The sequence below is a fragment of the Hemitrygon akajei genome, chromosome 16, assembly GCF_048418815.1.
Source record: "Hemitrygon akajei chromosome 16, sHemAka1.3, whole genome shotgun sequence".
Lineage (NCBI taxonomy): Eukaryota > Metazoa > Chordata > Chondrichthyes > Myliobatiformes > Dasyatidae > Hemitrygon > Hemitrygon akajei.
In genome coordinates this window covers 31,163,637-31,189,056 of record NC_133139.1, presented here as the reverse complement: position 1 = coordinate 31,189,056, position 25,420 = coordinate 31,163,637, and the positions used below count along the sequence as shown (strand labels likewise).

Genomic DNA, 25,420 nt, shown 5'->3' with positions numbered 1-25,420 from the left:
ATGCCATTAGAAGTGGGATAAGGAGGCATTGAAGAGAGTGCAGAAGAGCTTTATCACGATGCTGCCTGGATTAGAAGACAGGTGCGAAAAGGAAAGTTTTTACAAACTTGGGTTATTTTCTCTGGAGCGCCAGAACAGAAGGGAGACATGATAGAAATCTGAGTGGATAGTGAATGTATTTTTCCCAGGATTGAAATGTCCAATGCTTGAGAGCATGCATTTAATATGTGTGTGTGTGTGTGGGGGGGGGGGGGGGGGGAGAGAGGGGGGAGTTCAAATGGGATGTGTGGGGCAAGTTTTTTTTAAACATAGAAAGTTGTGGCCAAGGGTGGTGGTGAAGGTAAATACAATAAAGGCATTTAAAAGGCTTTTAAAGAGATTAGTTTAGTTAGGCATTTAATTACTAGTTAAATTATTTTAACACAATACTGTGGGCCAAAAGACCTTTTTCTGTGCTGTACTACATAATATTCTTTTATATTTTTGCACTTAAATAAACAACTTCACATTTTAAGCAGTGTGCAATGGTTCCTGTAATTTACCACAGAATATTCAAGGCTCAGATTAATAGATTTTATGGATATTAAAGGATTCAAGATATATTTCTGAAAGATGAGAGAATTGAAGGATATAGGGATCTGACCCAGAGGAGAGATTAAGGCCAAAATAGATCACCTATGGTCATGTTGAATGGTGGCCTACTTTTGCACTTCTTGAATTCTTGTGACTCATTGTTTGGGTTCCTGCTCATTGTGGTGTGGAGGGTAATGAAAAAGTGGACATTATAGCTAAACAATCACACAAATCATCCATAATAGAGGTCCAGATCCCTCTAAGCACAGCGGTAGTGAAAAGCATTATAAAAACATGTATTGAGACATGGCAGAAGCATTGGGATGAGAGTGAAACAGGGAGACAACTGTACAAAATACAAAGGCAAGTCAGATACCAAAGAATATCAGGTGGGCATAGACAGAAGTGATCATCAGTCATTTAAGAATTGGTCATATAAGTCTTAATTACACATTATACAAAATAGGGAAACATCCAACTGGGTTGAGTGAATACTGTAATCAACCAGAAACAGTTGAACATATATTGATAAAATGTAAGAAGTATGAAAGAGTGAAGATGATAGGATCGCTTCAGATAAACAAAAATACTGCTGTGGATATAGAAGACATTTTATGTGGGAGTTCAAGAGAAATATGGACCTATATCATGAAGTATCTGAAAGACTGGTTTATTATATAGAATTTAGGGAATGCAATACTTTTCATTCCTCCTGTTTATCAAATGATCCACACTCCAGTCTAATAGGTGGCGGTAATGCACCTTAAAGCTGGTTTGCCAACCACCATAAAACAACAGAAGAAGAAGAAGACTCGTTGTTTATGGTGATAAAGGGGACAATGAATAAAGGAACTGTAGATGCTGAAATTTTAAACAAGAATAGAATGTTGGAAGAACTCAGTGGGTCAAGCAGAATTTGTGAAGGCAAAGGTGTGTGTCCATATTCAGGTTGAGACCCTGCATCTGAATGAGAGGGAAGATGAGGTAGATGAATGTTGGAATCAAATTAGTACACTACGTAATGGCCTGTTACTGCTTTATTTCTTATATGTCAAGGCTTGGTCACCTTACAGTGCTTTATTTTAAAGGGTATGTAAAGTAAGTTAATTTTATTTCATTGGTAAAAATGCAAGGTGCTTAGCATTTTGAGTGGAGGGCTTTCTGGATGATTTCAGCATAGTACATTTCTGCAGTGTTTCTGTATTGGTTTGTTGATCTGAGGGTTCACTGAGAATCGGATGCTTCAGGGGAAGACGGCATTAGGACCCTAATGAGACGCCGATGGAGAGTTTCAGATAGTGTGAGGATCCGTTCATGAGGCTCCCTGAAATCCAGCTGGTTCGGCATACTGCGATGACCGGCTGGAAAACCGTTGATGTTGATTGACAAGGAATGGACCATTCAGAACAAAGGAAACGGCGATAGTTGCGTCACAATTGGTCAATGTTCATAGCTAGGCGGGTGCTAGGGGCAATAGGGTAAGTCGAGCGGCCAATGATTGGGGCTGGCGAAGGTGCTAATTTGTGTTTGTTATCCTTGAAAGAAACGACAATCGTCTGCTATTGTGTTTTTTTGCTGCGGTTTAAAGTTAATAAGTCCGATGGATTGGAGTTCCACCCACTCCTTCCACAGCAGTCAGTCATTTGCTGACGTCAATGCAAGTGTAGCGGCCATCCATTATCCAACAGGCTCAGAGTGCGCGGCAGGCTGCTGTGCGTTCCGTTCTCCGCAGTGGTTTGAATTGCTGTAGATTGACTGGAGTTCTTAGAAAATAGAGCAGAGTCCATTGTTTAAATAAGTCCTTGATATAAACTAGCTGCGGCCGGTTGAAAATTGATGTTTGCACTGTGACAAACTTGTATTCGTTTCAGTCTTTTAGGTATGTATTCAGAAATGATACAATAGATAATTGGCAAGAATTCAGTGTAATCCTTTCCGTAAAACACTGTTCCAATGGCTTGGTTGCCCTTCGATTCCAACGATGACAGGTAACCTGAGTGGGGAGTTTTTTTTAAAGTAGAAAAGCCGTTGCACTGTGGAAACCCCACGCTCCACCTCGGAAGACCGGGTGCAGTGGTATGGATAGTCGTTACAAACTAGGGTCTTCCGTGGTTGCGGCAGATGACCACGAATTGTGTGCCTTGCCACTTCGCTCTTCACGAATGTTGCAGAATCGCCTTTTTGGCCGTTGGATCTCAATACTATCTGCCTAGTCCCCGGAAGCTGACTTTCATATGCTAGGATAGACATGTCCCTAGTTCATCTGGTTTAGCCCGCCTGTTGAAGCGGTATGCCGGGGTGTGGCATGCAAACAACTACTTGAAGCAACAGGTGAGAGATGAGTGTCCGGTGGGGATGAAAGGTGAGTGAGCTGCTCCAAAATGGACACGATAAGCCCTCTCACCAGAAGTGCTACTCCTCCCTGGACACCCAATACACATAAACGACGATGTCCATACAGGATGTATATAATACGATTCACGGATAATTATTATTGTGATAATTGTTTCCATATTTGTGAATTTAGTTGAAAACTTTTGAGAAGGTAAGAGACAACTAAGTTTAATTATAGCTGAACTTTGCCTAAAGTTTCTTGCCCTGATATAATACTAATTTTAAATTTCCCGTTGCTACTTAAAGATAAGTTTTACTGCTTCCACGTGTTCATTGAGGTGCACAATTCACCGTTCTCCTGCTTTTGTAGTTCAGTTACTCAGCCAAATAAATAACTGAAGCAGCTTGATGCACGTGTAACTTAAAAATAAGTTGGTTCATTAATTACAAACCATTCTTGTCTTAATGTATTTTGCTATTTTCAAAGTGCTATACAAGTGCAAATAGTTTTTGATGAATGTAGGCAGAGATGGAAAGTTACGGAGCCTTTAGAGGTTTTGGTATTGTGATTAGGAACTACGTAGATGTTAGTTTGTCATTACTTTCAGAAACTGATAAAGCTACCTTGTATTTGAAAAAAATACTTAGATTTCCTGCAATTTGTTACCTTAATCTAAGCATTAAATCTCCTTTAGTGCACATTCTCTATTTTCACAGTAGTAAAGTACAGCACAAGTGGAAATCCTGTTGAACTGAAGTTAGGATCCAAATATGGAATAAAACATGTTGATGTGGTAGATGTCATAAGATACAGACGTTCAAATGTCTGCTTGGCTTAGACATCCAATGCCTTTTAATCCTTTTTAATGTACCAGACTTCCCCAATTTACTCAACTCCATAAATTTACCAAAGCTAGCACTATGACTCAGTGGGTTTATCAATCGCATAGCAGAACTATGTCAACTGGATTAGCTAACCCTTAGTTTGGTTGCAACATGAATGGATTTAGTGTTCATCAGGGAAGGTGGATGTGTTGTGGTTCAAATGACCCATTACTAACTAGTGATTCTGCTGCATTAAGGAGGGAGGGCTAATCGAGCCTGTAGTAGGGTCCCTATTGTAATGGATTTCTGTGTTTATGAGGCAATGTCCAAATAATGAAATATAACTAACCGAATGAGGTTTTATCCCAATAAAATGGGTTGATTTGGAATCTACAGCATTATTTTAGTAAAGGTGGGTGATGCTACTGTAGGATATTGTTTTAAAGAAGTTTGTTCCCTGGAAATCTGAGTTAAGAAATTTGAGGCGGTATCCTCACAAATGTGTTTGATTTGATAAAATTTTAAGATGAAACTCGCACAACTTTTGAAAACTAAAAATTCCTACAAACGTTTGTACTTGTGAATTCAGCTGATATTGCTGTACATAGAATTCATCTGATTTAAAATGGCTCAGAACAGTGGCTTCTCAAATTATGGGGAGGGGAAACTTGCTCTAATTTCACAAAGCAACTGATCTGATTCAACTACTGAATTAGCTGGACTTGGGACTTTTCTGTGTAGTCACCAAATAGTTATGAAAGGATTGTGAACATTCCACTCTTGTGTACTGGGTTGATACTTTTCTATAATATTTGGTCCAACAAACAGAATTTTCTGGAAGATACTTACTTTAGTGTTCTGCAATGTCTGACTAACTGGGTAGTGACTACAGTGTAAAGCCATTTAAAAAAATGCTGCAGACATCTGAGTCATAGGGCAAGCTACCAAAATACTGGGCAATGGAAAATCCAGTTTCCCATGACCACTGCAGGCAGAGATAAATCTCAGTGCCTAGCAGTACTTTGTGTCTTGTTCAGAAGATACACCATTTGAAAGAGTTGGCTCTGCAGTATGTCAGGTGGGTTTTTGCTTTATGTTTGTTAAGTGACTGAGAGCAACATATTATAGTGCTTACAAATCATCTAATTTTCCTGCAGTTATGTCCATCAGAGAGGTTTGAAGGAATTTAAAAATAATACTTTATTTACTCTTTTGAATTGTTTGAAACTTCTCTGATCAATATTTTATCTTCCTGACCTAAGTTTTGGATTTCCAAAGCTTTCTGTATTCCTTTTTGCTGATTTTTCTATTTACTGACCAGGACGTGGTCGTTGCTTCTGGGATATGGGTTCATTATGCATGGCATTTCATTGCTGGGTCCATTGTTTGCTTCCAGCCTGTCTCTTGAGGGCATTTGGTTTCCTGTAGATGCTGACACTTTCAAAAATAGGATTCTTGATACAGACTTTGGGGATTGGATTGTGCTGGTGTTCTTTAGAACCAGCCATTATCATAGGTTAGTCATTTAGATTAAGATTGCGAGCCACTTTTCACAAGTGGACTTGCTATTTGTAATTCTAGTGTGGCTCTTGAAGCTTGGAATTGTAGCTGTAGATGTGATGTTACCTGCAGTGAATCCTGGCCAGGTGAGTTCCTATAACTGGAAACTGTATTTTCTATTTAAACAATGCAGTGTTGGTCATCTCATAAATTTGGAATTCTATTGATGTCTAATCATGCAGGGCCAAAATATGTAATCGTAGAAATTAAGCGTCATGTTTCACTAATGCAAATAATTATATTGTTTCTACAATTTGGTTACAGTAAGACTGGTGAAACACAAACTTTCTCCATGATTGGAAGGAGAAACCTTCAGATGAAAGACCAATAACAAGTTTACCTGTGACGTTGGATTCTGGCTGCATGTGCACAATCTGAGTGTCGTGTAACATTCACATCACTTGGTTTCTTTAGCGGCTGCAGTTATAGCCAAGTGATTCTGAATTTGCCAAATATTGCAAGTTATCGTGTAAGGATGAGTGAGTTCTGGTTATGTTTCAACTGCTGCATTGCAGAACAACCAAGGCCGGTAAGTATGCTTTTAAATGAATTAATCCCAGAGTTTAGTTTATTGATTTTATAATGTTCAGAAGTATAGTACTGGATTGTTCGGTTTATTTTTATATGCCTTCTATAGAAAAGCCACAGGAGATTAGAACAGGGAGCTCATCCACCTTTTGTATTCAAGGATGTACTTAAGAGTGCATTTATATTGCCCAGGTTGAGGGAAACCATATGGAACATATGATGGTTCTGATGCTTATTTATTGTCTTCCATTTTCTTTCTTCTCAGACTAAACTGGTTGATAATTGTAATTTTATGGGGCAAGGCATTTCTAAAGAACCTAGCAGTAGACATTATTCATTATTTCTATTATGTCACTTTACTGCTGACATGCCTGTGTATTAAAGTGTAGGACCACATCCCTAATATTTGTACCTTATTCTTTTTACAGAAAAGGCGGCGGCGAATAGATAGAAGCATGATTGGAGAGCCAACAAATTTTGTTCATACATCACACATGGGGACTGGAGATACGTTAGGGAATCAAATTAACTCTGTAAGTTTCTCTCAGCTATTTTGAAAGGTTACTAGATTTTTTCAACTGTATTTTTGTCTGCTTTGCAATGGTGTGAGAATGAGCAAGCCAACATCTCACAGGCCTTAAGAGATCAGTCATAGTGATCTTTTTAACATGTGTGCCAGTCTTCTGTTATCAAAGATTGGAAATTTCTTGTAAAGGAAGGCAGCAACAGCTGAAGTAATTTTTGTTCTGTTTTTAAGTATTTGTTATTGCTGATTACAAGAGGATCACTTAATTGATTTACAATTCTACTTAGTAGAATATTACCATAGCAAAGAAACAGTCCCTTTGGCGCACAGAATCCAAGAATTTCACTTGTTGTGTAAGATGGGTAGAAATGCCCATCAACTTTACCTTTGGTTGACTTGCCTTTGAGGTTAACTGGTGTAATTTACTAGCATGTCATGGATTTGTACCGCTTAGAAATAGGCCCTTCAAATCACTGTGTCAAATATTGTGCCTCTCTATAATAATCCCATTTTCTGGCATTAATTCCATATCCTCCTATGCCAGTCAGAAACCCATCCAGATGAGTGTTCTGTCATCCACTGGCAGCTCTCACGTAAAATCAATGTACTCTAGTTTTGGACACTCCTATCATAGGGATCAGACTTGGCTACCTACTATATCTATGCCTCTCATAATTTTATAAACTTCTATCATAGCAAGTCTAATCAAGTTTATTGTCATTTAACTATATACATGCATAGATGTAAATAACTATATAATGTATATAGAAAGGAGACAATTTTTCTCCATATCGGTGTAAAGCACGATAGTACGCGTAACACACTAACTTATGAAGGTAGGATACAGTCTACAAATAAATCACACATAAATAACAAAATGCATTAATTATTAAATATTCTAAGCTACAGAATAGTTTAACCAGTGCCACTTCGAATACAATGCAGCAGGGAGTTCAGAAGCCTAATGGCCTGGGGAAGAAACTGTTTCTCATCCTGACCGTTCCTGTTTTCCTGTATTATCGTTTCTTACCTGATGGTAGAAAGTCAGATGATGCTGAATGGATGAATAGGATCCTTAATAATATGAAGGGCCTTGCATATACAGCACTCCTGATAAATGTCCCCGATGGATGGTAGCGAGATCCTTTATAGGGACTTCTGGTCTGAAGCTTGACTGCTTCCATACCAGTTGGAGATCCAACTTGTCAGGACACTGACAGTGGTGCTTCTGTAAAATGCAGTTAAGAATGGGGGGGTGGGGGGGGATGGAGCCTTGTTTGTTTCAATCTTTCTAGGAAGTCGAAGTGCTGCTGTGCCATCTTGTTTAAGGAGGTGATAACTTTAGGTTATATTATTGGGCAATTAACATACAAAATCTTATGTTTTGGTTATATTAATCATGACGATTGTCCGATATGGGTCTTTTTGGAAGCTAATTCTCTAATATTTCTCTTCTTGGATCCTTTCTTCCTTTATCTGTAAATAAATTAACTGACAATTTGGTGGTTAAACACACTTCGAGGATCTGGCTACAGTTTAGAAAACATTTCAGTTTATTGAGATTTTCTCTTTCCAGTCCTATTTTCTTTTAAACCATCTATGACCGATCTGTTTTTTAGAGAATCTGATATATTAGGCATTATATGATTTCAGGATCTGTTTGTTGGAGGGAATCTCTCTTCTTTTGAGCAGCTGTCAGTGAAATATAATCTATCTAATACCCACTTTTTTCGATATCTACAGATTAGAGATTTTTAAGATCTAAATTACATATATTTCCTACTAGCCCGGATAAGAACATAATAGATGTAATTTTTAATTTGAAACCTTTTGAAAATGGCTCAATTTCTTATACTTATGGTCTGTTATCAGGATTGAGAATGGCTCCTTTAGATAAAATTTAAAAAGATTGGGAAAAGAACTTACAGACTTCATTATCTGATGAGACCCAGAGGGTTATTTTCAAAATGGTTAATTCTTCATCATTATGTACTCATTATTCCCTCCTACAATTTAAAGTAGTACATAGAGCTCATATGTCTAAAGACAAGCTCTCTTGCTATATTGCAGATATATCTCCTTACTGTGACAGATGCAATAATGGTGAGGCTTCATTAATTCATATGTTTTGGTCATGTTTGAGCCTTGAAAAATATTGGATAAATGTATTCCAAACTTATTCTGTACTTTTTAAGGTTAGTTTTAAGCCCAATCCTTTAACTGCCTTATTTTGTATTGTTTAGGGAAGAACTATAATTTTGGAGCCTTCTCGATTGCGGGTACTGGCTTTTATTTCTCTTATGGCTAGGAGGGCGATCTTCCTTAAATGGACGGAGATTGCCCTCCCCCACACATGCTCAATGGTTATGTGATGTTATGTCATGTTTAAATCTAGAGAAGATACGTTGTTCGATTTCCGATTCTAACCAAGATTTTCAAATGTTATGGGGACCCTTTCTGAACTATTTTAAAAATCTTTGAATTGTTATTATAGTATAGATCTGGGCTATTATTATAAAATAGTATATGGTAAAGTACTCTTTTTTCTTGTTTTTCTTTCTCCAACCAGTTTTGTCTTGGTAGGGCGTTTAGATTTTTTTAATAATATGATCAATCATACTAATGTATTTCATCATTAAATTTATTTTATTTGATAGATCATCAATAGGATACTGTGATTGTATCACTATGATTTATATATAGTGCATTTTGTGCTATCTTATTTTGATTTATAATAAGTATCCTTATGAACTCTATTTGTGTATATGAAATTCAATAAAAATATTGGAAAAAGAAAGGGAGGTGATATTAAGGAAACGGGTGAGGTAATCCGTGATGTGAACTCTCAGGATCCTGGTGCACTTAGTGCTCTCTATGGAGGAGCCATGTATTAACAGGGGCAAACGGTTCGTCTGCACTTTCCTGAGGTCCACAATGATTTCCTTTTGACTTCTCCACTTTCAGGCTTAAGTTGTTCTTCTCACACCAATCCACCAGCAGCTTCACTTCCTTTCTACTCCATCTCATCATTATTCTTGATGAGGCCAACCACTCTTGTGTCATCTTCAAACTTGATGACACGGTTTGAGCTGGATCCTTTGGTACAGTCATACATCAGCAGTGGGCTGAATACAGTGCCTTGGGAGTGCCAGTGCTCAGTGCAATGGGACTAGAGATGTTGCTGCACACACGGACTGACTGTTTTCTTACTGTTAAGAAGTCCAGTATTCAACTGCAGAGGGAGGTACTGAGACCTAGTGAAGACAGTTTCTGCAGTATGATGGTGTTGAATGCCAAACTGAAGTCTATAAACAGCAGTTTGGCATATGAGACCCCATTTTGCAGGTGATCATATCACATCTCGGCTACAGGCATATTGGGAAGTGTATGGCCGTGCACTTAGTAGAAGGAATAAATGCATAGACTATTTTCTAAATGAGGTGTAAGGAGACTTGTCCCAGTGCAGGCTTCCCTAAAGGCTAACTCAGAGGTTGAGTCGGTAGTACAGAAGGCAAATGTGCTGTTAGCATTTGCTTTGAGAGGCCTAGAATATAAAAGCAAGGACGTAATACTGAAGCTATATAAGACATTGCTCAGATTACATTTGGAGTATTATAAGCAGTTTTGGGCAGGAAGAATGTACTGGCATTGGAGAGGGTCCAGAGGAGGATTAAAAGAATGAACCCAAGAATGAAATGGTTAACATATGAGAAGCATTTGGTGGCTCTGGGCTTGTACTTACTGGAGTTTAGAAGAATGAGGTGAGGATCTCATTGAAATCTACAGACCGGAAGGACATCCCTTTAGAACAGTTGAGGAGAAATTCCTTTAGTCAGAGAGTGGTGGATCTGGGGGAGAAAGCAGGAGAATAAGGTTGAAGAGGAAAGTAAGTCAACCATGATAAAATGGTGGAGTAGGCTCGATGGGCCTAATTCTGCTCCTATATCTTATGGTTGTATATACTCCAAAGAAAACAGATGCAACCTATCCAATCTTCCTTCTACCTCAACCCCTACAACCCAGACTTTGGATGTAGGACAAAGCCAAAGTGCCCAACAGAAACCACAGGGAGAACATGCTCTACAACAGAGAGCACCTGAGATGGCAGTGGTAGCTACTACACGCCACGGCACAAGTAATCCTGGGTGAGTTTCAACCAGGATACGAAGGACCAGAGATTAATAGGAATTTAACTGAACTTCTAAATAGGTATAGAACATAGAACAGTACAGCACAGTTCGGCCCACAATGTTGTGCCAATGTGGGAATATGTATGAGTTGTAGTGTGGGGGACTGACCTCTACCTTGCTGAGGCCAGAAGATAACTCCCAGACACCACCTCTTTCTTACCCCTTGAAAAGGACCTCACTTGGGACCATCAGGCAGTTGTCTCCTGCACCATCACAAACCTCACCAACTCTGGAGATCTCCCAACAGCTGCCACCAACCTCAAAGTTCCCTTACCCCACACTGCTTGTTTCTACCTCCTACTCAAGATCAGCACATTGTTTCTGCCTGCTGCTACCTCAATGAACTAGTGTCTGCATACCTCGACTCCATTTTACTCCCCTTGGTTCAGTTCCTTCCCACCTACATCTGCAACACTTCACGTGCTCTTTATATCGTCAGCAGCTTTCAATTCCCTTGTCCTGATCGCCATATTTTCACCATGGATGATGAGTTCCTATGCACTTGTATCTGCCACCAAGAAGGCCTTAAAGCTCTCTGCTTCTTAACAACAGGCCCAACCAGTTGCTGTCCACCACCCTCCTCAGTGTGGTGGAACTAGTCCTTGCCCTCAACAATTTTTCTTTTGGCTCCTCTCACTTTCTCCAAACTCAGTGTAGCCATGGGCACCCACATGGAACAGTCCATATTCCCCAGCTCTTTTTGCATTATATTGACTGCATTTGTGCTGCTTCACGTCAATTTCATCAATTTTGCCTCCAACTTCTACCCTGCCTTTAAATTCACTTGGTTCATTTCTGACATCTCCCTCTCTGATATTCCCTGTCTCCATTTTTGAGACAAATTGTCTACCAATATCTTTTATAAACCTACTGATTCACAGGGCTATCTTGACTATACCTCTTCCCACCCCATCTCCTGCAAAAATGCCATTCTTTATTTTCAGTTCCTTCTCCGCCCCATCTGTTTCCTAGGATGAGATTTCCTTTCCAGAACATGTCGCCCTCCTTTAAAGAATGGGGTTTCCCTTCTTCCAGCATTTATGCTGCCCTCACCTGCATCTCTCCATTTCCTGGACATCTTTGCTCACCCAATCTTCCTGCTACCTTAACAGGGAGAGTTCCTCTTGTCCTCACCTACCACCCCATGAGCCTCCATCATCCAACACACCATTCTCTGCAACTTCCACCATCTTCAATGGGATCTACCACCAAATACATCTTTGCCTCTCCCCACCCAACCCCAACTCTCCACTTTCTCAGTGATTCTCTTGACTATTTGTCCCTCTCTACCCCCCCCCCCCCCCCCCCCGGCACATATGCCTGCAAGCAGCACTTGCCCATTCACCTCCTCCCTCACCTCTTTTCAAAGCCCCAAACAGTCCTTCCAGCAGAGACAACACTTCATCTGCGAATCTTTTGGGGTTGTATACTGTAGCCGGTACACCTGATGTAGCCTCCTTTGTATCAGTAAGATCCAACGTAGATTGGAGGACCACTTTGTTGAGCACCTCGGCTTCATCTGCAAAAAGCAGCGTTTCCTGGTAGCCAACCATTTTAATTCCTTTACATTTCTCGTTCTGACATGTTGGTCCATGGCCTCCTCTTTTGCCATAATGAGGCCCCTCTCAGGTTGGAGGACCAACACCTCATATTCCATCTAGGTAACCTCCAACCTGTTGGCATGAACATTGATTTCTCCAACTTGTTGTAATTTTTTTTTACCCTTCCCCTTCCCTCTTCTTCAGTTCTCCACTGTGGTCTCTTGGCTCTTCACCTGCCTAACACTTTCCCCTTGGTGTTCCTTTTCTCCTATGGTCCTCTCCCCTCCTATCAGATTCCTTTCTTTCCCAGCCCTTTGTCTTTTCCATCTCCCAGCTTCTTTCTTCATCCCCTCTCCCCTACCCACCTGGTTTCACCTATCAACATCTTGCTTGTACTCCTTCACCTCCCTCCACCTTATTATTCTGGCATCTTCCCCCTTCCTTTCCAGTCCTGAGGAAGGGTCTCGGCCTGAAATGTTGACTGTTCATCTCATTTTCCATAGATGCTGCCTGACCTGCTGAGTTCCTCCAATTGTGTTCGTTGCACTGGATTTCCAGTATCTTGTGTGTATGTGGGAAGAAATCTGTATTTCCTTTTGGACTTTATGGTCATGTCTACCATCCTATTAATAGTTTCTGTGACTCAGGGATACCGCTCCTCCCATTTAAAGACCTGGGGCACAGGAAAAGGAGAATTTTTAAGAAACTGGAACCTATTCTTTCTTTATGAATTTGTTAAGATTGTATTCTGGCACCACCTAGCTGTGAAAATGCAGACCAGCAGGTGTAGAATTACATCTTGTCAAAAAGTAGTTTTGTTGCTTTTATCTCCCTTTCCTGAATTCTGTTGGATACAGTCATATTCATAAATGGACAATACATGTTGATTATTAAGTAAGGAGGAGGTGCCACCTTAACCTAGCATGTGCATATTTTGGCAATAGCTTCTGCATAACGACCTTGAAGAGCTAAATCTTTTCATGCTGAGCTAGAATTGCTCCTAGTACCTAAATTAACTTAAAGGATGTGGGTTTAATCTGGTACCTCCTTAAATGCAAAGTGACAGCTTCCATCACTGTTGTACAATGACAGATTAGCTCTAGGCTCAAATACTGCAGAAGTGGCAATTCTTGGATCTTTCTTCTGAAGGAGTTGGTGGTAGAGCCGCGATATTTTGATAACATACCTGGATGTTGAACAAGCTAAACTGAAAGTAAGAAATACTCCCGAGAATAATCAGAAAGGAAATCAGTCATAAGAATGTTTTGACAATGCAACATTTAAACAGTAGATTTATCTAATTAATAAACCATTTTTGTTTTGTGACAGTTAAATGATGTATATGGCTTAATGAAATCTAAGGGTGGCTACGGTGATACTATGCCAATTAGTATTCAGACTCTGCATCTCATCGATACAAAAGCAGCATAGGATCATCAGCAACGGAGTTCCACAGATCCAGTTAATCCATTAGTAAGTATTGCTGTTACTGTGATTTTGATTGAATCAAATAAAGGTTTTATCCAGTAGCATTGCTTTCATGATCCTATATTACAGAATTTAGACAATCCCAGGAATAAATTTTGCGATCATGATGGGGCAGCTCTTCTGTCCATCACCACACTTGTACGTGGACTTTACCAGGTAATCCCTAGAGAGGTCTTGATGGTGGCACTTTAGACCTGCTATTGGCCCTTTGGATCCCAGTTTTCACGCTGTGATGCCTGCCATCTGTGCTTATGTCATGGTAAATTCTTGCCTGACCACAGTAAAATGTAGAAAACATAATTTGGAAAATAACAGACAGAAAATAGCATCTCCAACAAGAGAAAATCTAGTTATCCACCCTGCTCTATTGCTGTTACTCTGCCTATGACATTCTGGGAAGGTGAAGGCTTGGGGGGGTGTGGAACTATTGAACAGAAACTCAAATGGGCTAGCCATATGGATCCTCTGTTCTCAAGAAAACATGAGGGTGAGTAGCATCGAACAATGATTCACTTCCAGATACCTTAAAAGCTTTCATCTATCTGCAAGGTACACATTAGGAATATGGTGGATTACTCTACATTTAGACCATAAGACCTAGGAGCTGTGTGGCTGTAGTTTTGCCATCTCCAAGAAGCTCTACAGATATTTTTGACTACTTCAACAGTGTTTCCCAAACTCATGATCTCTAACACCAAGGACAAGGCACTGTGCATGTGGAACACCATTTCCTGCAGATGCTGCTTGAACCCTGAGTTTCTTCAGTATTTTGATTTTCTTTGCACCACCTGGTCCAAGTTGCACGTCACGCCATGACTTGGGAGTCATGGAATTCTATCGCGGTGAAACACCCTTCTGCCCAACATATCCATGCTGGTCATCTGATTCCCCCACCAGCTGTCTATCTAGATACTAAAATGTAGTGAGAGTACTGTATCTGTCTCCTTCAGGCAATTCTTTCCAGATTTCAAGCATCCTGTTGAATGAACATTCTTTTAAATCTCCCACCTCTTAAACCTGTTCCTACTGGTTATTGGCACCTTTTACTTAGTTAAAATGTTTCTACAATCACTCTATGTCCCTCACAATTATGTATAACCCACTCAGGATCCCTCTTGGGCTTCTCTGCTCCAATGAAAAATGCAGTCTATTCAATTCTTGCAGTTGAATTTTAAGTAAATTGACAATCCTTCATCATTGCTGAGTCTAAATCCAGAAGCTCACAATTTAACAGTAAACAGGAGTACCTTCAGATATTTGGTGCAGTGGCTCACCAAAGGGCTTGCTACCTCTTTCAAGACCAATTGTGAGTTAATAAGGCCTCACTAGCTTTCAGAGAATTCTTTTACTGCAAAAGGCTGTTGGCACTGATGCATGTAGCTCTTAAATTGCATTCGGCTATACCCAAGTTCTCAGGGCTATGAACCTAATAGCAGATTGCCTAATAACAATCTGGAACAAACAGTGTGATCTAGTCAGCTGTGATACTTTGTGTAAATTGCATGTGTACATCCTGCTTTGAACCTAAACATTCAGACACTGGCTAATGTTCAATTCATCATGTTGGACACTCACTTTAGCACCCATTCCAAAGGGTCATTTATCTGCAAAATATATTTGTTTCTGGCCTTGGCATCACTACATGTAATTTGTCTTAGCCAGATTAACTAGAGATTTAGCCAATTTTCTGAATTGCCTTGGTTGTATTAATTTTGAAACTTTTTTTGCATTGAGAGTATTTCCCTGGCAGGAACAAAAAATCTTCTGAGCTATGGACCCATGTACGTGCAAACATTAATTTTTATTTTGGGTTATAATTTTTGTTTTGTACCTTAAAAACATCAGTTAAGTTGCTTCATGGAACCATTTTCCCCCACCCTTGCTTTAGCAATTTTTTAAAGGTAATCTTCGAGCACCATTCTGCTGCTCACAATTTTTTTCCCCTCTTTCCATTTTATTTGGTCATTCTTTGATTTCAGTATTGCCTTTCTAAATTGCTGTGTTAACTATCACTCTCAGATTTACCATGTCAGCTTTCCAAATACATTGAACACCATTTGCCACCAAGGGTAAATTAAAATGGCATTTTCATTTGCTGATCATAAGCAATGGCACAAGTAGTTTACTCGAGTATAACTTGTTATCATTGTTAATGCTATCTATTTCATTTATTTATATATTGAATGGAATGCTGCATTGTAGTAGTATTCCTTTCCATTTATTTAATTGCCTTTATTTTAAAGGTTTAACATTGTCCACTGATACAGTGGCCGCTCTGCTTTGACCTTGTTTTTACTTGTTCCTGCTAACGAATCGTGAATCAATTGGTCTGCCGCTAGTCCCCGCAAAATGCTCCTTTTTAAGCTTCTCTCCGATGTGTATGAAGCTCTCTCTCTTTGAATTGATTTGTCCGCTGCTAACTGATGGCAGCAGTGAGAAGAGAGCATGGCCTGGTGGTGGGTGTTCTCTGATGGATGCTGATGTGCTCAGTGGCGGAGAGGACTTGTGACAGACTGAGCCATATCGCTACTTTTTATGATTTTTTTCCCATTCAAGCGCTTTGGTGCTTTCATTCCAGGCTGTGATACAACCAGTCAATATACTCTCCACCACACATAGAGAAGTTTATCAAAGTTTTAGATGTCATGCTGAATCTTCACAAACTTCCAAGGAAGTGGAGGCATTGCCGAGCATTCTTCATAGTTGTGCTTGTGTGCTGGGCCCAGGACAGATCCTCTGAAATGATAACACGAAGGAATTTAAAGTTGCTGACCCTCTCCACCTCTAATCCCCTGATGAGACTCATGGGCCTCCAGTTTCTCCCTCTTGATGTCAATAATCAGCTCTTTGATCTTGCTGACATTGAGAGACAGGTTGTTTTGTGGCATCTCTCACTCTATCATTGCATCTGATTTCATTTGCTTAAGACCTATACTATGGAAATTCCTTCCATAAACCCTTTTACCTCTTTCAAGGATCTGCCTAAACCCATCTCTTTTACCAAGTTTTTGGTCGTCTCCCTATGTGGCTCAGTGTCAAAATTTGTTCATTAATGCTCCTGTGAAGCATGATGGAATTTTTCACTATGTTAAAAAATTGTTGTTCTAGCTGTGTTTTTTTTTTTCCCAAAAAAACTTCTGTTTGATTATGTTTTTATTAGCTTGCTTGGCCCAGGGTGATAGTGATCTCTCCTCAGTAGAGATCGTAAAGAGCACCAAGTTTCTTGGTGTTCACCTGATGGAGAATCTCACCTGGTCCCTCAACACCAGCTCCATAGCAAAGAAAGCCCAGCAGCGTCTCTACTTTCTGTGAAGGCTGAGGAAAGTCCATTTCCTACACACCCCCCCCCCCCCCCCCCCCCATCCTCATCACATTCTACAGGGGTTGTACTGAGAGCATCCTGAGCAGCTGCATCACTGCCTGGTTCGGAAATTGCACCATCTTGGATCGCAAGACCCTGCAGCGGATAGTGAGGTCAGCTGAGAAGATCATCGGGGCATCTCTTCCCGCCATCACGGACATTTACACTACACGCTGCATCCGCAAAGGAAACAACATTATGAAGGACCCATGCACCCCTCATACAAACTCTTCTCCCTCCTGCCGTCTGGGAAAAGGCTCCGAAGCATTCAGGCTTTCACGTCCAGACTATGTAACAGTTTCTTCCCCTAAGCTATCAGACTCCTCAATAACCGAAGCCTGGACTGACACCTTGCCCTACTGTCCTGTTTATTATTTATTGTAATGCCTGCACTGTTTTTGTGCACTTTATGCAGTCCTGTGTAGGTCTGTAGTCTGGTATAGCTTTCTCTGTTTTTTTACGTAGTTCAGTCTAGTTTTTGTACTGTGTCATGTAACACCATGGCCCTGAAAAACATCTCATTTTTACTATGTACTGTACCAGCAGTTATGGTCGAAATGACAATAAGTGACTTGACTTGACCTTGTCATAGCCTGACAGGTTCATAATCCATTTTATGCTTTTTCCTCTTTCAATCTGTTATTATTTTCCTGCAGAATACTTGATAAGTTGACATATAAGCAGGAATGTATTCCTTTTATTACTCATTCAACAAGTAAAAAGCAATAATTGTATTCTCCGATGATTCATTTAGTTTATTCATAGAGTTACTGAGCCAGACTGATCAGAAAGATTTGGTTCTTGGATTCAATTCATGGTCTACTAAAATGACCAATCACTGTGGGCCATTTATAATTAGTTTCATCTTATCTAAGATGGAAGAGGATATAATCAACCAGAATTTTTTGTCCTGGTCAGCAGCAATGATGGAATGTGATCTTTCATAACTATGTTCACATTGCACTTAGCAGCAGCTTTTAATATGTGTGGCTGTATGATTCTCCCCTCAGGTATATCTGTTGACTTGCCGCTTGGGATTGCAGTCACATGGCTCCACTGTTCAGAGACTCTTCCCTACCCTTTTTTATGTATCCTTGGGCCTTATCATTGCTGCCACTATTTTAATTAAAAAACATTGTATAGATCTATTCTTGCATTGAAGGTGATTGTTTGTAACTCACTCAATGCCTTAACTGGCCCTGTGTCCAACATTCAGTCCTGGATGATCAGAAATCTTTCAGTCAAGTATGTGGAGTGCTGAAGACATTGCTTTTGAAATATGTTACAAATTGTTTTCATCAAATCTCTCTCCATCCATGGCCACTATCTGAAGCTAAACTTACAAACTATTTCTTAATTTGATCGGGAGGTGACCGTTCTAATCCCAAATGCATACATCCCCAAATTATGAAATGCACTTCTTGGAAACAGAGCATGAATTCTTTGGAGGATTTGCTGGAGAAGTAATGCAATTTTTAAAGAAAGCAGTATTGGGTGTGGAGGCATGTTAAATTAATCAGATTGATGGTGGGGGGCAAATATTAGACCATTTTTAATTCATTTATGGGATGTGGGCGTCACCAACTAAGCCAGCATTTATTGCCCATGGGGAAGATGGTTTGACTTGCAGTTCTACCAAGGAAATTTGGTGGGAGAGTGATGAATGATTTTAGATGGCATTGTAAGGATGATTGGGGAAGAATTATTTCAGTGACGGGAATTTCAGGATGTTGGGCAGAGAATGAGAAAGGAGCTGGCCAAAGGTGATTGGAGGAGGTCACTAGCAGGAGCAATGGCAGATTAACAATGGCTGGAGTTTTTGGGAGTAATTTGGAAGGTGCTGGATATGCATATCCCAAAGATAATGAAGTATTCTAAAGGAGAATGATGCAACCATGGCTAACAAGAGAACTCAAAGCCAACATTAAAGCAAAAGAGAATGCATATAATATAGCAATGATATGTAGAAAGTATGAGGATTGGGAATTTTTTTTAAAAACCAACAGAAGGCAACTAAATGTCAACAATAGATTCATTTGATTCTTGCCTCGCCCCTGCCATTGACATAAATTTGTGTAAAGAACTGGGGTCTAAGGAAGGGCTGGCAGCAGTGAGACCACAAACAACTGTGATTGAAAGATGTTCTTTGGCAGTTTAGGTCTTGAACAGTTTGGTGAGTAGAGAATGTTTAGTTTGGGGGTTCCCAACCTGGGATTCACGGACCCCTCAGTTAATGGTAAGGGTCCATGGCATAAAAGGTGGTAACCCCTACATTTTGCATAGACTTTGGATTACAGATAATGAAAAATTGATGCAATACAGTTATGCAGATAGTTCATGATAAACTTGTGTGCTTATTGGTCTCTCAGCCACTTGTAGTGGACATGTATCTTAAAGTACATCGTCTCTTTTTCAGATTCCTGGTTTCCTTGGTGTTCTTCTGTAAATCCTTGATTCTTCAAATCTACTCTACCAAAATGTTTTGATACAGTTATTGAAGGAAAAAAACATTGTTAAAAGGTCCTGCACTCCTTCCAGTGGAACTTGTTGCTCCTAGTACAAATTGAAAGCACATCGATGAACTGCGCTTCAGAAGTGGATGATACAATCTCCATATTGGTTAGGTCACTCAAAGTGGACTTGTTTTTTATTCATGACTATTTACATTGTTTTGACTAGCAACAATTTTTGGAGTCATAATTGCCAATACATAGTTGAGAAATAAAACTTCATCAGACCTCAAATGACTATAACTATATGGAGTGATATTTAAGTTTTGTGTGTTTTATTTATGGGTTCTATGTTCAGATCTTTGACAGCATAGTTTTTCCACATTGAATTGCAACTTAAGTGAAATATAGGATGTCCAATGACTTGATAATGAGAACTAGTTGCTTAAATTGATACATGTTTTTGCAAATATTGTTTTTAATAAAGTAATAAATTCAAGATTGTTTAATGTATTTTCCTGTAGACAAGTGTAAAAGAGAATGAAATAATTGTTAGTCTGGATCCAGTGAAATGCAAAAAACAAAGATTTTAAAAAAAACCCACAATATTAATACATAAGTTAGCTTATATGCATACAGTTCTGTGCAGAAGTCAGGCACGTGCAAAAAAATTGTAAAGATGCTTTCAAAATAATGAAGTTTCTAAATCTCAAAAAATTACTATAGAGCATAAAACAGTAAAAGACTAAATCAAATCATTGGTGTATCTCTGAACTGGAAATAAAGCCAAGAGACTATGCACCGAAATACAAGGATTGGGGTGCTGAACAATGGCAGCAAGTGCTCTGGAAGCACGAGTTGAAATTTGAAAATTTTGACTCAAATAGGCAGTTTTTTTTCTGTAAAAGAGCTGGAGGGTGCTACAGTGAAGTATGGTGGAGATTCCCTGCAGGTTTGGGGCTTCATTTCTGCAGATGGAGTCAGTGATCTGGTCAGAATTAAAGGAATCCTCAATGCTGAGAAGTACAAGCAGATTCTCATCCATCATGCAATACCATTAAGGAGATGTCTGATGGGTCTCAACTTCATTCTGCAGCAAGACAATGACACCAAACGTGTGGCCAAGGTCACAAAGAACTATCTTCAGCAAAAAAGAACAAGAAGTTCTACAACAAATGGTATGATCTCCATCACAGGGTGACTGGGATTACTTGGAGAGACAGAAGCAAGCAAGACAGCCAAAGTCTGCAGAAGAACTGTGGCAAATTCAACAAAATGTTTGGAACAACCTACCAGCCAATTTCTTCTAAAACTACACAGCAGTGTACCTAAAAGAATTGATGCAGTTTTAAAGGCAAAGGGTGGTCACACTAGATATTGATTTCAGTTAGTTTTTCTAGGAGCTTAATATTGCTTGTAGTTTTCACTGCTGTGCCACTTATGTGAAAGGGGGTACGGTGGTGTGATTTTCCTGAAGTCCACCATCTACCTCCTTAGTCTTATTGACATTAAGGAAGAGGTTATTTTCCTGGCATCAACCCTCGAGCTCTTCTATCACCTCTGTAGACCATCTCATTGTTGCTGGTGATGACTCCCACCATTGTTATGTCATTGGCAAACTTGATGTTGTGATTGCTAGGTGTTTGGCCGTGCCAGTCATGTGTGAGCAGAGTGTAAAACAATGAGCTCAGCACACAGCCCTGAGGAGCACCCATGTTGAGGATGGAGAGGGAGGAGCGATTGTGCATCCTGAGGTCTGTTCGTTAGGAAGTCCAACACCCAGTTGCACAGTTGTGTATTTAGACCAAGGAGTAGGAGTTTGTGCACCAAGGTCTGTGGGACAGTAGTGTTGAATTCCAGAAACAGCATTGTGACATAATGTCTTTGTTTTCTAGGTGTGTCTGTGACAAGTGCTACAGCATCTGTCATTGATAAGTATATTGGTAGGTGCCCAGTGTGGCAGGAATGGAGTTTTTGATACAAAACTATAGCAGAGCTAGGCTATTTAGCCCATCGAATCTGGTCGTCCATTTCATGTTGGATGATCCATTTTCACTCTCAACCCCAATCTCATCTTTCACTCCCTGACTAATTAACAACCTATCAAACTCTGCCTAAATACACCCAATGACCTGGCCTCCTCAACTACCATTGGCGACAAATTTCACAGACTCACCACCTCTGACAAAAGAAATTCCTCCTCTCTCCGTCTAAATGGACATTCCTCTATGGTGTGACCTCAGTCCTAGATTGCCCCACTATAGGAAACATGCACTCTAGCTAGGCCTTTCAATATTCGAAAGGTTTCAATGAGATCCCTGCCTTATCCTTATAAACTCCAGCGAGTACAGGCCCAAAGACATTAAACGCTCTGGTGGAACCATTTCTACTGATAGGAGAAGGACAAAGGTGGTTACTGGTGCCTTAAAACCAGTCGCTTTGGGCAGATGGGGCTTATTAGCCATTTGGAGAAGAAAAACTCTGATCTCAAACCTCTGTTGCCTTGTGGCTGTACCCCCTCATGGGGAAAGCTTCGAGAATAAATCCCAAGGAAAAATCTGGAGCTGGGGTCGCTAAAGCAGTACTGCATTGAGTTCAAAGCTGACTGGTAACTCTTGTGATGTTGCTGATGCCAAACTATATTGGTCCCTGCTGTTCCTTTAGATTCATCAGCTGTGTGGAGAGGGGGAGCCTGCTGCATAGGCATCGGCTTGCTCTCCATGTCGTAATACAGTACCCTGGCTTGCATATCAAGTGGACAGCTAGGATGCAACATCCATGGTTGTCCCCAACCAACTTGCAGAATGAAGAGTTCTCAGGTTGACTTATTAGAATTACTGTTCAGTTTATACCTTGATTTTTTAAAATTAAAATTTAGTGCATTCCACTTTTGGTGAGTTGTTTAGCACAACTTTAGACTTGGAATAAAATTGTGCATTAGGTGATACTAATCACAGTAGTGATTGGATTCCCATAATTTAGCAAGACCACTAAAATGTGATTGGGATTGTAAATGTAGACATATGACAGGAGATGAAGGAAGTGTGGAGGGGTAAGGACAGACCTGGGAATTAGAGGAGTATGGTGAACAGTAAAGGGGCTAGGTTGAAAATGGCATCACAATTTGAGTTCTGTTTTGTTGATGGACTTAAACCAATATAAACCCTAATAAATGATTAGATTGTGTTTGTGCAATTGTTCTATTTTGTACTACTTTAAATGTGGTTAAGCCAAGTTTAACTACTAGCTTATAGTTTTGTTCAACTGTGTTCTCAAAATATTGATTTAAAAAAATATGTATACGTGTGTGTACAACCAAAGTATCCCGCTAGTATTTGGATCAGGTTTTGTTTTGTGAAGAGCTGTACTTCTACCAGTACTAGTCAAGGTGTTTATTATCCAAAGAGGATCACATTCCATATACAACCATTGTCTGGAAATTGATGTTTGTTATTCTTAAAGAATCAGTGAGTTAATTTGCTTGGTGTAACAACAGTGTCACAGGTGTAACTGTAGTCACCATATAATGTGTGAATCTGCAAAGTAACTGGGACACTGCATCAAGAATTCTGGACTTTGAATTCGTGCATTGCTCCACTTTACCTTGGAGTTCCAATGCAAAGCAAGATATCAATGACTATGGAGGGGAAAGCCACACTCTGGTCTGTGTCTTGAGTTGAGAGAGATATATTCAAATATTTTGCTCAGTGTAAGCGTTCAGAATTTTTAAAAAAAATCAAAATTACTACAGATTCTGGAAATCTAAAACTAGAGCATAAAACTCTAGAAATACTCAGCAGATCAGGTTGCATCTGTGGGAAGAGATACAGAATCAATATTTCAGGTTGGAGACTTCATTAGAACTAGAAAGGAGTAAAAGGAAGCTTGTACAGGTGCAGGGAGGATTGGAGAGTGGTTTTCTGATAGTATCCTTAAGTAGAATGAATCCATGGAAAAAAAATTGGCCACGTATTGAAAACCTGTACTAATCAACCATCTGGAGCATCTTCAACTCACTTCAGCAATCTGAGGTACCCACCTACTTCAAGCAGGCATTGATAATACTAGTGCCCAAGAAGAATGTGGTAAACTGCTTCGATGACTACTATCCAGTAGGACCAACATCCACTGTGAAGTGCTTTGAAAGGTTGGTTCTCTGATGACTCTGCGGTGGTTGGGTGTATCAGAGGTGGGCAGGAGTCAGAGTACAGAGGACTGGTGGACAAGTTTGTGGAGTGGTGTGGGAGGAATCACCTGTTCCTGAATGTGGCCAAAACCAGGGGGATGGTGATTGATTTTAGGAGGAAGAGGACTGTGACGAGTCTGGATACATTCTGGGAGAAGTTGCAGTGGTGTACAACAAATACTTGGGTGTTCACATCGACAACAAACTTGACTGGAAAGCCAACACCAAGGCTGTTTACAAGAAGGGGATGAGCAGACTCTATTTTCTAAGGAAGCTGAGATCCTTTAACATGTGCAGCAGAATGCTGGAGATCTTTTACCAGTCTGTTGTAGTTAGTGCAATCTTCTTTGCGGCTATATGTTGGGGGAGTAGCATTGGTGCTGGTGATTTTAAACTCATCAAAAAGGCTAGATCCATCCTGGGTTACAACCAGACTCTTTCCATTTAGTGGTGGAGAGTAAGTCACCAAACAAACTGTTATCCATTATGGATGATCAGGCACATCCTCTCTATGACCTACTGAATAAGCAGCAGAGTACCCTTTCAAACAGGCTCATTCAGCTCCATTGTCACAAGGATTGTTACCGAAAAGCTTTCCTACTAAATGCAATGAACATGTACAACAGTTTATCCTTGCGACAGAACACACATCATAGTACAATAGTCTGTTTTATTATTTCATACATTATTGTTGCACAGTATTGTACATTGCTATATTATTAGGATGTTATATTTATTATTGCAGTGTGTTTTTTTAAAATTTTTTTTATATTTTTTAAATTTTTTTATATTTTTTTTGCTGCTGTAACAAAATAATTTCCCACTCAGGATCAATAAAGTTCTTATTATATGAGAGATCTGTCCTGGGACCAGCACTAAAGTGATTATAAAGAAGGCATGACAGCATCTCTACTTTCTTAGAAGTTTGTGTAGATTTAGCATGTTACCAAAAACTTAAGCAATCTTCTATAGATACACTGTGGAGAGTATCCTGACTGGCTGCATCATAACCTGATAAGGAAATTTCAATGCCGTGAATGGCAAAGGCTACAGAAAGTGGTGGATACAGTCCAGTGCATCACAGGCAAAGTTCTTTCCACCAATAAGGACAAGGAGCACTGCCGCAAGAAAGCAGCATCCATCATCAAAGAGCAATGTCACCTGGCCATATTCTCTTTTTGCTACTACCATTGGGCAGGAGGTACAGAGGCCTTAGGTCCCACACCACCAGGTTCAGGAACAGTTGTTACCCTATAGCCATCAAGCTCCTGAACTGGCGTAGATTCCCTATCACTCTGAGCTAATGCTACAGCTTTACTCACTTTCAAAGACTCTTTACAATTCATGTTCTTGGTATTATTTTCTGTTTGCAGTCTGCCTTCTGCACATTGGTTGTTGTCAGTCTTTGAATATTTATGTATTTTTCCATAAAATTTCCTTTAAATGCCTGCTTGAAAATGAATCTCAAGGTGCCTAAGGGAAATATGGAAAAACTATACATAAATATTCAGACTGATACATAGATAATAAATTTACTTTGAACTTTCATTAGCTCATTTTGAAGTTGGTTCTGACAGTTTCCCCAAGTCTCACAGCCAAGTTTCACTACACAGGTACATTTGGTGTCTTAACCAAGACTTGTACTTAGCTCTTATTATTACTGTATCAGCAACTTTTCAGTCCACCGCTGAGGCCTTGGATGCAATGTGATGTTTCAGAATGGACTCAATATTTCTCACCTCACTTAAACCAGATTGGATGCTGTCTTGTTTTCGTTTTGAGATATCTGACACCTTCACTTGCAGCCAAAAAAAAATTCAAACAGCTCCCTGGTGAGTTGTTTATATTTTGCTGGGAG

The 25,420-nt window shown here is 39.8% G+C and overlaps 1 protein-coding gene and 1 long non-coding RNA gene across 7 annotated transcripts in view; one reads left to right on the top strand and one right to left on the bottom strand.

Moving 5' to 3' along the window:
* Positions 1-25,420, bottom strand: part of LOC140739938 (uncharacterized) — a 369,849-nt gene that overhangs the window by 179,356 nt on the left and 165,073 nt on the right. The window lies entirely within an intron of this gene.
* Positions 2,031-19,875, top strand: LOC140739931 (CDC42 small effector protein 2-like). 6 transcript variants are annotated; one of them, XM_073068617.1, is made up of 5 exons: positions 2,031-2,051; positions 5,557-5,821; positions 6,249-6,353; positions 13,407-13,550; positions 19,343-19,875. In XM_073068617.1, the coding sequence occupies exons 2-4, from the start codon at positions 5,768-5,770 to the stop codon at positions 13,506-13,508; spliced, it is 261 nt and encodes an 86-aa protein (XP_072924718.1). In that variant the 5' UTR covers positions 2,031-2,051; positions 5,557-5,767; the 3' UTR covers positions 13,509-13,550; positions 19,343-19,875. The 6 variants fall into 6 exon arrangements, with proteins under 6 accessions (XP_072924718.1, XP_072924713.1, XP_072924716.1 ...); XM_073068612.1 differs by lacking the exon at positions 2,031-2,051 and adding an exon at positions 2,117-2,452; XM_073068615.1 differs by lacking the exon at positions 2,031-2,051 and adding an exon at positions 2,482-2,904.